At 36.0% G+C, this 17018-nt stretch overlaps 1 protein-coding gene across 2 annotated transcripts in view; it reads left to right on the forward strand.

Annotated features, from left to right (window-relative positions):
* Positions 1-17018, forward strand: part of CCNT1 (cyclin T1) — a 40243-nt gene that overhangs the window by 15813 nt on the left and 7412 nt on the right. Inside the window, exons 3-8 of one of the 2 annotated variants that reach the window (XM_061129003.1) lie at positions 2430-2558; positions 4656-4716; positions 6115-6177; positions 7585-7630; positions 8800-8963; positions 9128-9198. In XM_061129003.1, coding sequence (XP_060984986.1) covers positions 2430-2558; positions 4656-4716; positions 6115-6177; positions 7585-7630; positions 8800-8963; positions 9128-9198 — 534 coding nt within the window. The remainder of the gene's footprint in view (positions 1-2429; positions 2559-4655; positions 4717-6114; positions 6178-7584; positions 7631-8799; positions 8964-9127; positions 9199-17018) is intronic. The other variant, XM_061129013.1, reaches the window with a different exon arrangement.

The following is a 17018-nucleotide window of genomic DNA, read 5'->3' on the forward strand; positions in this document are numbered from 1 at the left end:
CATTGCTGTGTGGGCTTTATCTAGTTGTGGCGAGTGGGGGCTACTCTCTATTTGCGGTTTACAGGCTTCTCGTGGTGGTGGCTTCTCTTGTGAAGCAAGGGCTCTAGAGTCTGCTTGCTTCAGTAGTTGCAGTGCTAGCGCTCAGTAGTTGCCATTCCGACTCTAGAGAACAAGCTCAATAGCTGTGGTGCACAGGCTTGGTTGCTCTGTGGCATGTGGGATCTTCCAGACCAGAGGTTGAATTCGCGTCTCCTGCTTTGGTAGGTGGATTCTTTACCACTGAATCACCAGCGAAGCCCTATTATGTTAAGGAGACTTTCCTAAAGCATAATTATTCTTAATAAAGTTTAATTTAAAAGCTCTTATCTCATTTACATTTTCTTTCCTTAAAAATTTCTTCACATTGAGTTACTTTCCTTGCTGACAAATTTGTAAAGGAAACAGCAAGATTTTATTTAGCTTATATTAAGCTTAGGCACAGTGAAAGTATTCTACTGATTATTATATGATGACTCTAAGACATGTCTATACTGATTAACTCAACAGACTTAAACCATCTTCAGTAGCAGATGCCGTCTTGGTACCAAACATTTCCCAGATCATGTGTGGTCCTAAAATTTATCTTGACTGGTTTTCTAGATATTTAGCTTTAACTTGTAAGCACTTACTTTTAAGTCAGTTAAATAGAGCTCATTTACAAGTTAACCTTAGCAATGTTATCCAAGGACAAAGACAAATACTGAGACATACACATATATCCAGGCAGGCAGCGGTTTCAGTTTCTGTTGGAGATTTAAAATGTCTCTCGGTCTCCTTTCTTTCCCCCCTGTCATCTCCTGAGAATGAACTTCTTTTTCCTAACCTTACCATGCTCCTTTCGATATTTAGCTTGTACAGTCTTTACAGCAGCTTTTTCAGCTACCAACTGGAAAGTGGACACTTGGTCAGCTAAAATGTAGTTTTGACATTGTAACGTGGACAGTCACCTTGCAGGTCGCATAATTCTTTCTCCAGTTTTGGCTTCTTTTCAACCAGTTTTAATTTGGCTTCTTGAACCTTACGGTAGGCAGAGAGGATCCAGCATCTCTGATCCACCACAGTACATTTTTGTTCTTTCTCAGTTGGCAAGAGCCGCAAACAGTCAATAACTTTTAAAGGTTCAGCCCTCTTTAATTTCGGGTCCCAATTCTCACGCAATTCAGTGGATATGTCCCACTCAGTAGCTAACAAGAAGTAAGGCAGATTTTCCCATCTGGAAATAAAGACTTCATTAATCTTAATGTCTTCTTAAAGAGTGGCATTTTGCTTCACGAATCCTGCTTACAGTGCCGATTTATATTTTGCCAAAAGTTTTACTTTTGTTTTAGGTTCGAAGGATTCATTAACAAAAGAAACCACTCGTTACACACAAATAAACAATTTCATTTTTTTGTAGAAGCTTATTTGACTTAATTTCAATATACAGTCATTAAAAGAAAAGAAATAGAAGTGTAACAGTGTATACAACACCAAATTGGGCTGACACAACCTACATCCAGACTTGAACAGCCGTGAGAAGTTAACAGCAATCTGGAGGCCCAGTTGGAAAAGATCAGGGTGGTACATCTACCCCACGGGTGAGATTTCAGATTGCAGTTTTGGGGGCTCCTGCTTATTATAGTCCTATGCTGCAAACTGATATCTTCATCAGTTTGCTAGCAAAAAAGCAGCTCTGGTTTTACTTTAACTTTACAGTGCTGTTTATTTCATCTTGTTAGTCATAAGACTTCTTAGATCCTGGAGGTGGGACTGGGCTGGCCAGGCCCTTAGGGGCTTAGAGATTTCAAGTCCCACTCCTTTTCTTCTCTAAAGTGCCTCTTGACTTGCTAGTACACGTTGGTGTGCCTGCCAGGCAGACAGGTAGTCCAGGCAGAGTCCGGGCAAGGTCAGAAGTCGGGTCAGAGGCCTACTGCCCTACTTCTGAAGTCTGAACAAGACTGGTGGTGGTGGTTAAACCGCCAAGTCGTGTCTGACTGAGCCCACCAGCCTCCTCTGTCCATGGGATTTCCCAGGCATGAATACTGGAGTGGGTTGCCATTTCCTTCTCCAGAACAAGATTACCTCTATTTTAATTTCCCTAACAATCCTTAAAAAAAAAAAAGTATATAGAGTGCTTTGATAAAACTTAATGTCATTTTAAATAGAAAGCTGTCTACTTCTAGTGGCTTCTTGAAAGTAGCTTTTAATGAGAGTTCATTGAAGGATTGATTTAGGAAGTGGGCTTGGGTTAATGGATAGGAGAGGAGAAGATATTTTAAATAGAAGGGAAAGCATAACAAGAGGTGATGAAAATTGAGGTAAGCAAAGAAGTTGGTTTAAAACAGTTCTTTTTTAGAACTACCTTGCTCTAGAAATAAATAATAAAAGTGATTTATTTTCTCTTCATCCAGTCTGTGGCTCCAGCAGCCTTATTTTTAGCAGCCAAAGTAGAGGAGCAGCCAAAAAAATTGGAACATGTCATCAAGGTAGCACACACTTGTCTCCATCCACAGGAATCACTTCCTGATACCAGGAGTGAGGTAGGGGGTTGATTAATTGCATACATCTGTTTTTCTTAATTTATTTTGATCATAATTTAGTTTTGCAACTTTGATTTACGGAAATCTCAATGTGGACTGTTAAAGGAACTTTTAGTGTTGTTTTTTTTTCCTTAAAACATCATAGAAATTTTATGGCTAAAGTTAATTATATTTTTTCTGGTAAAATTGGAAAATGCAGAAAAAGAAGAAAATATATTAACTAGGTGTAATTTGTACCACAGATATATAAATGAACCAGTATTTCCAACTGCTTTTCTATAAGTAGCTGTACATGTATATATTTTATACCTACTTTTTTCACTCATTGTATGTCAAATATTTCCACATCAATTCTCTACTTTCTTTAAATATTGATATAGAATTTCATCATGTACATACATATATTTTAACCATTATCTCTCAAGATAATTTCCAGCTTTTTACTGGAAATATCTCTATGAAGAACATTTTTTTTGTTAATGAATTTTTAAAAAATGGATCCTGTCACTTATGTGTTTAACTTTTTAAGAAATTCAAGTATGCTCATTTCTTAGAAAAGAACTCAAACACTGAAGAATCATTTAAAGTAAAAGTCAAAGCTCATCTCCCCTTCTTCTGCTAGGAGAATACTGTTGATTATAATTCAGATATATATTCTTCTACCCCTTTATCCTTTGTGTCTACATATAGCTCCCCGCCCCCCACACACACCTCCTTTGATCTTTCCTTGACCTCATGAAGAAGGGAAACTCTCCTGGCTTTAGAATTCAGTGATTGGGGAGCGATGAGTTTGAAGAAAAATTACAGATTTCTGTACCACATTATTAGTCTTTTACAGTGGATGTACGTAATAAGTGGAATGGTGGAATCACAGCTCCTAGTTATATGAGAGAAGTGTTTAGAATAGCAGTGTCTTGACTTTATTTTCTCTCTGGGCTATACCAGAGTAGTTTTGTTGAAAAGTTGTTGGTCTGAACTTTTATTTATGTTAGAGACTACTGACTGCCATTGGTCCATAGAGTTGACCAAATAACAAAATTTTAATGAAATAAAAAGTAAAATCCCAACTTTTTTTCTTTAAAGTATATTTATATGACTTCTCACCTGAGTCTGTCTTATGAGGTGACTCAGAGAAGATACTTTCTTCATTATGTGGAAAGGAGAGCTACCATAGTTTACATCCTTATTGGACTCACTTAAGATCATAAAGTGCAGTGGAAAGTTAGCAGCAACATAAGTCTCTTAACTCTTGGCTCAAGCTTCATTTCTCCTAGAGCTTAGACCAGTGCTATCCAATAAAAATAGAAGGGAAGTCACATATGTAATTAAAATGAAGCTTTTCATTAAGCTTTTACTTTAAATTTTTATTTAAGTTTAAAATTAATTTAACATATTTTATATAGCATTTTGTTTAACCCCAAAATATAGTCATTTCAGCATATAGTCAATTTAAAAACATTATTAATGAAGTATTTATTAACATTATTATTTTTTAACTAAGTCTTTAAAATTCACTGTATTCTACATTCATAGCACATATCAGGTGCTTGATGGCCATGTATGGATAGTGGCCACGGTAATGGCTGTACAAATCTGAAGGAATTTTGTTTGTTCCATTTTCTTGTGAACTCCTCTGTGAATTTTAAAAATCTAGCGTTACTCTAAAAGGAAAGTTTAACAGGAATCAAATGTTTGAGAGTGCGTACAGTACTGTGAGAAGGCTGAGCAGTGTGTTTTGAGGATATTAAAAAAAGGTATGTTAATATTTTAATTTAAAAAGTTTTTAATCTGTATCATATGAACATTATAATCTAAAATGTCAGTCTGAAAATGAACCAGATATCTGGTGTTTATTCTGTAGCCATTTATAAATAAAGTGACATTGTTTGCTGTACCACTTATTTATCTGTTTCTTTTTTTAAAGGAGAATCTGTTAGGGATAAGGATTAATTTCAGTTCCTACTTTCCCTCATAACTGCACCCTTGCCTTTTGTGGCTTTGATTTCCTTTGGAGATTGTTAATGATAGAACTGTCTACACTTTGTTATATCCTATGTGTTTTTGGGGAATAATTTATGTGTCTTCTCACACCTGCAGGCTTACCTGCAGCAAGTTCAAGATCTGGTGATACTAGAAAGCATAATTCTGCAGACTTTAGGTAAGTTTATTTTCCTTTAAAACATTAAAGAAATATATATGCAATATAATGTTTTTCTAATTTGCAAAATAGGAAACAGGAAGAGAATTTCTTGGGAAGGTTTTTGCACATTGTAGAGATTGCTTAACCCTGCCACAGAGAGAATGAAGGCACCACCAATCTTTGAGATAGCCATTAGCAGAGTTTTTCTGCTTGTTTTTATTCTAGGATTCATGATTTGCTTGCTAAGATTTGGCAGTTTTTAACTTTCTGGTAAATAATGGCAGAAACTATCTAAATAACTTTTTTCCTTCCAGGAGTTTTTATAGTCTGTCCTTATATTTAGATAACAGTATTTGTTTTTAAAATTGGTAATCAGCGTTCAAAACAGTAGAGTGGAAATGGAAGAATTCAAGCTAAATTGAATTGTTCTTTTGGGCTATCATTTTTCTCTTTAGCTAGGAGAGTATTTCATGAGTCATGTTGGAAAGTTGCTGATCAGCCTGTATTTTTTGCATGTATACCTATACACACAATTAATTCTTCAAAGTTTGTCTCTGAAATTAGTTTCTGCTAATTTTTACTTTAAATTAGTTATCTTCAAGGTAACCATACTTTAGGGGACAATGATATTTTTCTGGTGGGGTACATTTTTATTAATATTTTAATGTGGAAACCTGTAAAATCTAACTTGTAAGAATCAGTTGTGCTTGTAGAATAATTTGCATCAAGTAAATTTTGCAATAGAATTTTCTTCTTTTTTTTAATCAGTTTGCCTCAGACTTTATTTTTATTTTTTGGTGTGCTGCACATAGCTTGTGGGATCTTAGTTCCCTGACAGGGATTGAACCCAGGCTCTTGGCAGTGCAAGTGTGGAGTCCTAACCACTGGACCGCCAGGGAATTCCCTAGAATTTCTTTACTCGTACTAGATAATTTTATTTACATACACAAAAAGAAACTTCTTCAAAAATTTTTGTAGATATACTACATTTTGGTTAAGATCATTTAGAGTTAGATAAAATGATCAGTACTTAATGATGATTGAGATGATGAAAAGGAGGAAGACTGAGGTAAGAGAGGAATAGGTTTTAAAAATGTTTTCTAACGGTTAAGCTTCTGGAGATAATCATTATGTAACTGCTTCTTTTCTAATCATATATTCTGTTGTCCCTAAGAACACGCTTTGTATTCAGATGTTATTGATCGCTCAGGGATCTTGAGACGGCATTAACTTTATTATCTGAGTGGTGCCTTTGAAGATAATCTTAAGAGTGTGCTACATACTTTATGTGACTCTCAGCCTCTCAATAGGCAGTTTTGGGACCAGAAAATGAGAGAATCCTTCAATGATGACTCACATAAAAGCAGTATAAAATATTCTGAGTATCTAGCTTTTTAACCAGTTACTTTTTTTTAGGCTTTGAACTAACAATTGATCACCCACATACACATGTGGTAAAGTGCACTCAACTTGTTCGAGGTAAGGAGTCTCAATCCCAACTTGAGATGCTATCTTAAATTGTTTTACCATTTAGAGACTAAGATTTACTGTGGGCTAATACATAATACAGCTGCTTTAATTTCAAAATGAGTGATTTGAGCTTTTCTGTTGAGTTCTTATAGTGTTTTTAGGTGATCTCTAGATAAAGTGAGTTAGTTTCTTGTTTATCAAAGCTGGAGGCAGATTTTGAAAAGTCACTAAAATCAAAGTATCCAATAGCAATTTTAAGGATGTCTTGGGAGTGAAAATGAAAGTGAAGTCTCCCAGTTGTGTCCAACTCTTTGTGACCCCGTGGACTGTAGCCTACCAGGCTTCTCTGTCCATGGGGTTTTCCAGGCAAGAGTACTGGAGTGGGTTGCCATTTCCTCCTCCAGGAGATCTTCCCGACCCAGGGATTGAACCAAGGTCTCCCGCATTGTAGGCAGATGCTTTATGGTCTGAGCTACCAGGGAAGTGATCTTAATTTGATTCTAGGGTTGATTGTCCTGGGCACTGTCAAAGGCCACCCAGAAGGCTGTGTAGAATTGATTTGAACTTTCATTAATTGTTAATTCCTTGGCAGACGTGCTTTTTATTCTGATTTAACTTTAGAGGCCATGATTGCATTAAACCTAGTTTTTCTTTTTATTCAAATAGTAATACCAAGAAAGAATATCTTAAATACCATTGTACATTTAAACGCAATTTCTTGTTTGTAGACTTTCACTGATAATTGGCCTTATCATGTGTTTCATCTGAAAACTCAAGAGTTTTTTGAGTTCTTTATATTTTGAGAGCATTAAAAGGTTTACATTGAGCAAGCTTAGTGTTAAACAGAGATGGATTAAATACGTTAATATTTCATCTAAGGAAGATTAAAATTTACTTTGTCACCCAGACAAATTTTTTTGAAGGAGGAAGTTTTTTATTGTAATATGTTTAAATAATTTATGTCATTTGCTAATTTTTTCCAAATATATAAAGGTCTTCTGATCTTGCCTCCAGATTGGTTCATCCCCTAGCTTAGAATTTCTCAGTGGACTCTTGTATCAGGATCTCTGAGTTACTTGTTAAAAATGCTCACTGTTACTACATCCTTCTCCAAAAGTGTTGCGTTAAGACTCTAGGGAGGATGCCTGGGAACTGCATTTTAAATATGTAACCCATATACTAGGTGTGCAGAATAAAGCTTAAGTCCCTAAGTCGGGAAGCAGCATAATTGTTAATATAATTAAAAATCACTTAAACTGTTTCATTTCACAGGGGAATATAAACATCAGGTAGTCAGAGACCATGTCTGTCTCATTTGCCACTGTATTCTCTGCCTTGCAAATATTAAATGCTTACTATATAATTATTGAGAATGAATGAAACTAATAATTCCCCCCCCCCCCTTTTTTTTTTTAGCAAGCAAGGACTTAGCACAAACTTCTTACTTCATGGCAACCAACAGGTTTATATTTTAATATTTTTCTCTTCTCTTTTTGGGATAGTACTTTACTTGGGTTGGAATTGTCACTTTTTGTTGGGTATATGGAAAGATGATAGGTCTGGCACTTAGTAAATTAGAAGCCAAAGATCTAGTCAAGGATCTCTGATATTAATAGAATGTGTTATAGACAAGTCCATGGTAAATGTTGATTTTTCTGCACAGTTGTCATGCGTGCCTTAAAATTTCCATGCTGCTTTTTAAATTTGTTAAGGTGATAACAATATTTTTGTTTCTGATTGATAGCCAACTTAATTCTGCATTTGTTACCTTGCATTAAAATATCCAAAAGCATGGTTCTGAAAGTTTATTTAAACTTGGATTTCATTGCCAGTCGGTGACTAAAAGCTAATTTAGAGGATTCTGCTGTAATTGTGGTATTTTAAAAGGTTCTTTTTGTCTTCACTCACTCCCAGATAAATGGGCACATATATGTGCAAAGAGTTGTGACACTTTTTCTTTTTCGTTCCCTTTTTAAAGAAAAAAATTAACACATAACTTGTATTACCAAATGATTTGCTCATTCTCATCTCCAATCTACTACGTAGTTCTTGGAAACCAAAGATACTCCTAATGACCATCGAGGCTAAGAAGTTCATTTTTATAGCCTGATGGGAGAGATTTTAAAAATAAACTATCAAGCATGTTCACACTTGAGAGAGTGATTATCTATTCATTATTTAAAAGAGACCAGACCTATGACTGGCAAGAAATAAGATAATTTTTAGGATAGTTCCTTAAGTATTTGACTTAGGGATTGTACATATTAAAAGTCTTAAAGTTTTTCTTATGTTCTGAACTTATTCTCAGGATGATTAATCCTTATTTAAAAAAACTGAGTACTCAGTCTTTTATTTTTGTTTTTATTTTTTCCGGTCCTTCATCAGTGTGTGGATTAAATGATGTATAGTCAAAAAAATTAGAAAAGTTGTTACCTGAGCAGATGGGTTAATGGAAAGATTAGGTTGGGTGTTGGATCAGAGCTCTGGCTATTTCTTGCCTTTCTTGCTCTCCAGTGTTTTTATCTTTTTTTTTTTTACTTTTTTTTTTTTTAAATAATGGAGAGTTTTTTAACTTTGGGTTCAGAATGGAGAGCTCATGATACTCTCTTGTTTCCTTCCCTCTGATGTCAGCCTGCATTTGACCACATTTAGCCTGCAGTACACACCTCCTGTGGTGGCCTGTGTCTGCATTCATCTGGCTTGCAAGTGGTCCAACTGGGAGATCCCAGTCTCAACTGATGGGAAGCACTGGTGGGAGTATGTTGACGCCACTGTGACCTTGGAACTTTTAGATGGTAAGTTTTAGAGTAAGAGACCTTGAAAAGCACTTGTTCTTGATCTGTCACATATCTGGCCAAAGGTGACTTGATTTCAGATGAATACGGTTAGTTGAGGTTATTCTTGTTTCATTACTTCTGCCTTTCTGAATTTTTCTTAAATGTTCTAATTTCATTTGTAGAACTGACACATGAATTTCTACAGATTCTGGAGAAAACCCCCAACAGGCTCAAACGAATTTGGAATTGGAGGGTAAGAATTATTGCTGTCACTTTCTTTTGACTGCACCAGTGAGATACCAGATATGTATATGGATATGTACCCTAGGTTTGGAATTTCCCTTTTTTATAGTTATGCAGTAGTCACGATTTCAACTTCATAGCTGGGATACTGGCTCAGAAATCCATTGATGTAGGTAACAGCAGGATTTATTTTGTGTTTTGCAACTCTTCGTGGTTTAGTCATTTGGTCAGCAACATTGGTTGAGTATTTTTTTGTGTGTAGAGAGTGTTAAGGGGGGAAATTTGGCTTTTCTGAGACATAGAATTTTGGCTTCTTATATAGGAAAGATAACAGAGTTAGGAGGTTAGAGCTGGTATTGTAATTTTATCTTTGATATTACTTGATTTTAAACGGATTTTAGAATTTTGTTTTTATGTCGATCACAGTTCAAAGTTCTATTTCGGGTATTCTTGAAAGTCTTATCTATGATTAATGAAATTATTCTCTCTTTTTTTCAGTGTCAGAAAGCTTAAAAGTATTCCTTGCGTTTCTGAGAATTCTAGACAGGATGCTTAATTTCTTTCTCTTAAGTTGAGTTATAGAAAATGAGTTTGCCTAGGGTTCAAAGGAGATTTGAGAGGACACAATTCTTACCTTTTACTTTTGTGTAAAACTTAACCAAAATTTTTAGAGTTTAGACTAACTAATTATAAGACAAGAATGGTCATGAATGAATACAACTTCATTATTTTTATTGCCTTGTAGTGGGATCTTAGTTTCCTGTGTGTGTGTGTATGTGATCAGTTGTTTCTGACTCTTTGCAACCTCATGGACTGTAGCCCACCAGGCTCCTCTGTCCATGGAATTTTCCAGGCAAGAATAATGGAGTGGGTTGCCATTTCCTTCTCCAGGGGATCTTCCCGACCCTGGGACTGAACCCACATCTCTTGCATCTCCTGCAGTAGAAGGTGGATTCTTTCCCACTGTGGCACTTGGGAAGCCCCTATCTTCATGACCAGTATTAGAACCTGGGACCCTGGCAGTGATAGCACTGAGTCCTAATCACTGGACTACCAGAGAATTCCCACAATATTATATGTTTCACTATGGGTACTATGTTGTACAGAGGGTCTCTTGCATATATTCATCTTGTGTAACTGAAACTTTTTGCCCTTTGACTAATATGTCCTTGTTTCCTCCTTCCCTCAGTCTCTGGAAACCACTATTCTACTGTCTACAAGTTTGACTATTTTAGATTCCTCACATAAGTAAGATCATATAATACTTGTCTTTCTGTGTCTGGCTTATTTTACTTAGCAAAAGGTCCTCCAGGTTTATCTGTGTTATTGAAAATAGCAGAATTTCCCTCTTTTTAAAATTTTTTAAAAAATTTAAATTGTGGTAAAATACAAATAACATAAAATTTACGGTCTTAGCCATTTTTAAGTATATAGGTATTACATGCATTTATACTGTACTCCAGTGTTCTTGCCTGGAGAATCCCAGTGACGGGGGAGCCTGGTGGGCTGCCATCTATGGGGTTGCACAGAGTCGGACATGACTAGCGTGACTTAGCAGCAGCAGCAGCATACTGTTCTGCAGTCATTATTACCATCTATCTCCATAACTTCATTTTCTAAAACTAAATCTCTGTAACCATTAACAATGATTGTCTATTCCCTGACCGCCACAATTATATTTCATTATTTAGACTACTGTTAGTACCTGTAAACCTCATGTGAGTGGAATCATACATTATTTGTTTTTTTGTGACTGACTGATTTCAATTAGCACGTCCTCAAGGTTTATCCATGTTGTATCATATTGTAGAATTTTAATTGTTCTCTTAAAAGGCTGAATAATCTTTTGTCTATTTGTACCACATTTTATTTATCCATTCTTCCATCAATAGACATTTGGTTTGTGTCTTCTGCATTTTAGCTTTTGTATATAATGCTGCAATGAATATTGGTGTACAGTATCTCTTTTGAGACCCTGCTTTCTATTCTTCTGGGTACATACCCAGAAGCAGAGTTGCTGGATCATATGCTAGTTCTATTTTTATTTTGTTGAGGAACCACTGCACTGTTCTCCATACTGGCTGTACCATTTTGCATTCCTACCAAACAGTTCACAGAGTTCCAATTTCTTTACGTCTTTGTTAACACTTGCTGTTAATGTTTTTTTTTTTTGGCAGTAGCTGTCTAAAGGATGTGAAGTGGTCTTTGATTGCAATTCCCTAATAATTAATGATCTTAAGTATTTTTCATATTCTTATTGACCATTTGTGTATCTTCTTTGGAGAAATGTCTATTCTAGTCCTTTGTCCATTTTCAGATTGGGTTGTTTGGTTTTTTGTTGTTGAGTTTTAGTTCTCTGCACATTCTGGATACTAATCCCTCATCAGATATATAATTTACAAATATTTTCTCCTATTATGTGTGTTGCCTTTTACTCCAGACAGTGTCTTTTAATGCAAAAAATTTAAATATTTCCATGGCATCGTTTTTGGGGAGGGGTGTGGTCACCTGGCCTTTGCTGTGATATCTAAGAAGTCATTGCTAAATGCAATGTTGTGAACCATTTGTTTTTTTTTTCTTCTAAGAGTTGTATTTTTTTTTTTAATTGGAGGATAATTGCTTTACAGTGTTGTGTTGGTTTCTGCCTTTTAACAAGGGAACCAACCATTGTTGTTGTTGTTCACTTGCAAAGTCATGTCTGACTCTTTGCAACCCCATGGACTACAGCATGCCAGGCTTCCTTGTCCTTTACTATCTCCTGGAGTTTGCTCAAACTTGTGTCCATTCATGCTATCTAGCCATCTCATCCTCTGTCGTCTCCTTCTCCTCCTGCCTTTAATCTTTCCCAGCGTTGGTTTTTTCCTTTGAGTTGGCTCTTTGCATTAGGTGGCCAAAGTATTGGAGCTTTAGCATCAGCATCAGTCCTTCCCATGTATATTCAGGGTTGATTTTCTTTAGGATTGACAGCTTTGATCTCCTTGCCATCCAAGGGACTCTGAAGAATCTTCTGTAGCACCACGATTCAAAAGTATCAATTCTTTGGTACTCAGCCTTCTTTATGGTCCAACTCTCAGATCTGTACGTGACTACTGGGAAAACCATAGCTTTGACTATACAGACCTTTGTTGGCAAAGTGATGTCTCTTCTTTTTAATATACTATCTAGATTTGTCATAGCTTTTCTTCCAAGGAGCAAGCATCTTTTAATTTCATGGCTGCAGTCACCGTCTGCAGTGATATTGGAACCTAAGAAAATAAAATCTTTCATTATTTCCACATGGTAATGTATATATTTCAGTGCTACTCTCAATTCATCCTACCTTCTTCTCCCACAAGGGGAAGTTCTCTGTGTTCACAAGTCTGTACTCTGTGTCTATTCCTGCCCTGGAAATAGGATCATCAATACTATTTTTCTAGATTCATATATATGCATTCATATATGATATTTGTTTTTCTCTTCCTGACTTACTTTATTCTGTATAACAGGCTCTACGTTCATTCACTACAGTTCAACTGCCTCTAATTCATTCCTTTTTGTGGCTAAGTAACATTCCATTGTATATAGGTATCACAATTTCTTTATCCATTCATCTGTCGATGGACACCTAGGTTGCTTCCATGTCCTGGATATTGTAAATAAATAGTGCTGCATTGAACATTGGAGTACATATGTCTTTTAGAATTATGGTTTTCTCAGGGTATATGAGTTTTATTGTTTTGGATCTCAGATTTGGATCCTTTATCTGTGTTGAGTTAATTTTTGTATATGGTATTAGGTAAGGGTCCAATCTCATTCTTTCGCATGTGGATGTGTAGTTTTCCTAGCATCATTTGTTGAAAAAACTGTCTTTTCCCCATTGAATGGTCTTGGCACCCTTGTCAAAAATCATTTGACCATGTATGACAAGGTTTATTCTGGACTAATGTTCCATTCATCTATATGTCATTACCCCATTGTTTTGATTACTGTGGCTTTGTAGTAAGTTTTGGAATCAGGAAATGTGAGTCTTCCTGCTTGGTTTTTCTTTTTTTTTTCCCATTTATTTTTATTAGTTGGAGGCTAATTACTTTACAATATTATAGTGGTTTTTGCCATACATTGACATGAATCAGCCATGGATTTACATGTGTTCCCCATCCTGATCCCCCCTCCCAACTCCCTCCCCATCCCATCCCTCTGGGTCTTCCCAGTGCACCAGCCCTGAGCACTTGTCTCATGCATCCAACCTGGGCTGGCGATCTGTTTCAAACTTGATAGTATACTTGTTTCAATGCTATTCTCTCAGAATATCCCACCCTTGCCTTCTCCCACAGAGTCCAAAAGTCTGTTCTATTGGTTTTTCATTTTCGAGATTGTTTTGTCTATTCAGGGTCCTTTGAGATTCCGTATAAATTGTAGGATGGATTTTTTATTTCTGCAAAAAATGTCATTGGAACTTTGACATGGATTGCAGGAATCTATACATTGCTTTGAGTATGCACATTTTAACAAAACTAATGTTTGAATTAATGTTTGGATCCAGAACACAGGATGAGTTTCCAGTTATGTTTTCCGTAATATCTTTCACCAGTGTCTTGCAGTTTTCACTGTTCAAGTCTTTTGTGTGTTAGTCACTGAGTCGTGTCGGATTCTTTGTGACCCCATGGATTGTACAGCCCACCAGGTTCTTCTGTCCGTGGGATTTTCCAGGCAAGGATACTGGAGTGGGTTGCCATTTCCTTCTCCAGGGGATCTTCCCAACCTAGGGATTGAACCCCAGTCTCCTGCATTGCAGTCAGATGCTTTACCATCTTGAGCTACTAGGGAAGCCCATGCACGTCTTTTACTTGGTAATTTCTAAGTACTTTGTTCTTTTTGATGCTGTTGTAAATGGAATTGTTTTCATATAATTTCCTTTTCAGATTGTTTACTGTTCATTCAGGGAACTGTAACTGAATTTTATTTATCCTGCTGCTTTGCCTAATTCATTGATTAATTCTAATAGAATTAGAAAAAATAATTTTTTGATGGAATCTTTGGAGTTTTCTACATATAAGCTCATGTCATCTACAGACTGATAATATTACTTCTTCTTTTCCAATTTGATACCTTCTATTTCTTTTTCTTGCCTGATTGCTGTGGCTTGGACTTCCAGAAGTGTGTTGAATGCAGGTGTTGAAAGTGAGCATCCTTACCTTATTCTTGATATTAAGGAAAGCTTTCAGTCTTTCACTATTGAATGTGATATTCACTGTGGGTTTTTTATAAATATGGCTTTTATTATATTTAGATAGTTTTCTTATATCCCTTGTTTGTTGAGTATTTTTATCTTGAAAGTGTGTTGAATTTTGTCAGATGCTTTTTCTTCATGAATTGAGATGATCATGTGGTGTTGTTTTTTTTTCCCCCTTCATTCTGGTTATGTGATGTGCTTGTGTACGTGCTCAGTCGTGTCTTACTTTTTGTGACATATTATATCAATTGATTTCCGTATGTTGAACTGTCTTTATATTCCAGGAATAAATCCCACTTGGTCATGATATGTAGTTTTTAAAATAGGCTGTCAAATTCATTTTGCTCGTATTTTGTTGACGATTTTTTATCTGTTTTTAAGGGATATTGGCCTGTAGTTTTCCTTTCTTACAGTGTTTTTGTCTGGTTTTGGTATCAGGGTGATGCTCACTTCATAGAATGAGTTGAGAAGTATTCCTCCTCTTATTTTCTGGAGAGTTTGAAAAGGATTGGTGTTACTTCTTGTGGTGGCTTCTCTCGCTGTGGAGCACGGGCTCTACGTGTGTAGGCTTCAGGAATGGGAACACACAGGCTGAGCAGTTAAGGTCACGGGCTCTAGAGCCTGTGCTCAGTAGTTGTTGTGCATGGGCTTAATTGTTCCATGTCATGTGGGATCTTTCTGGACTAGGGATTGAACCTGTGTCCTCTGCATTGACAGGCAGATTCTTAACTACGTGACCATCAGGGAAGTCCCCAAATTTTGTTTTTCGATTTTTCTCTATTTTTCTTTGCTTCATTTTATTCTCTGCTCTAATCTTTATTGTATCTTTCTCTCTGCTACCTTTGTGTTTAGTTCCTCTTTTTCTAGTTCCTTAAATTGTAAGTTTGTTATTTTGAGATGTTTGTTGATTTGTTTTTGTGTTTCATAGCTTGTGGGGTTTTAGTTTCCTGATTTTAGTGTGTTTATAGCTGTAAATTTCTCCCTTAGCACCACTTTTGCTACATCCCTTGTTTTGAAATGTTGTACTTTTGTTTTCCTTTTTCTCTAAGTATTTTCTCATTTCCCTTTTGATTTCTTTGATCCATTGGTTTAATTTCCACAATTTGTGATTTTTTTCCCCCAGTTTTCACTAACTTTTATCTCGTTTTGATTTTTAGTGTGATATGTGTTTTTTAAAATCTTTTGACTAAGTTTGCGGCTTAACATATGGTCTGTCCTGGAAAATGTCTCATATGCACTTAAAGAATGTATGCTGCTAATTTGGGGGAGAGTGTTCTGTATATATTTGTTGGATCTAGTTAGTTTATTTATTATTTAAGTCCTATTTCCTCATCTTCTGTCTGATCTATCATTGTGAGGGAGGGGGCATTGAAGTCTTCAACTATTACTGTAAAGCCGTCTATTTTTCTTGAATTCTTTTAGGTTTTGGCCTCATATATTTTGATGGCCAGTCACTAGGTATGTAAATATTTATAACTGGTGTGTCTTACTTCTGTACCTAGCCTTTTAACATATATAATGTCCTTCTTTGTCTTTTAAAACCTTTTTTGATTTAAAGTCTATTTTGTCTGCTCTTAGAATAGCCATGCATGTTCTCCTGGTTACTGTTGGCATTGTATTTCTTTTTCCATCCTTTCACTTTGCTTGTTTGGGTCTTTGGATCTCAGTGGCATATAGATAACTGCAAGTTGGAGTTTGAGCATATGTTTTTACCCATTCTACAAATCTGTCTTTTCTTTAAGAGTTTAGTCCACTTACACTTAAAGTAATGACAGATAAGGAGAGACTTCTGTCACTTACAGTATTTTTTTAATAGGCATACCTAGTTTTATTGCACTTTGCAGATATTGCACTTTTTATAATGAAGGTTTGTGGCAGCCTTGCAATGAAAAGGTTGGTTTGTGCCATTTTCCCAACAGTACTTTGTGTCTGTTAGATTTTGGAAATTCCTATCATGGTGATGTGCCATCACTAATCCTTAATATTACTACCACAACTCAAATGATGGTTAGCATTTTTTAGCAATAAGGTATTTTGAATTAAGGTATATGCCTTTTTTTTTTTTTAATAATGCTGTTGCATATTTAATAGACTTAATATAAGGATAATTTTTATATGCACTGGGTAATGAGAAATTTTTTGGTGCTTGCTTTATTATGGTGGTGGTGGTTTAGATGCGCAGTCTGTCTGACTCTTGCGACCCTGTGGGCTGTAGCCCACCAGGCTCCTCTGTCCATGGGATTTCCAGGCAAGAATACTGGAGTGGGTTGTCATTTCCTTCTCCAGGGTATCTTCCCAAGCTGGGGACTGAACCTGGGTCTCCTGCACTGCAGGCAGATTCTTTACCGACTGAACTACCAGGGAATTCCCTGATCTTATTGTGATATTAGCTTCATTGAGATGGTCTGAAACTGAACCCACAGCACCTCCACAAGTATGCCTGTATGCCTTATAGCTTTTTGTCCATTTCCTGCATTACTGTTTTTTGTACTTAGTTGATTTTTCACAGTGAAAAATTTTAAACTTTCTTGCTTGTTTTTTGTATTCCAGGCTGTTTTCTTTGTATGTATCATGGGATTATCTTGAGCATCCTAAAGTTACAGTACTCTAATTTTTTT

This window comes from Dama dama, chromosome 3 (genome assembly GCF_033118175.1).
Source record: "Dama dama isolate Ldn47 chromosome 3, ASM3311817v1, whole genome shotgun sequence".
Classification (NCBI taxonomy): domain Eukaryota; kingdom Metazoa; phylum Chordata; class Mammalia; order Artiodactyla; family Cervidae; genus Dama; species Dama dama.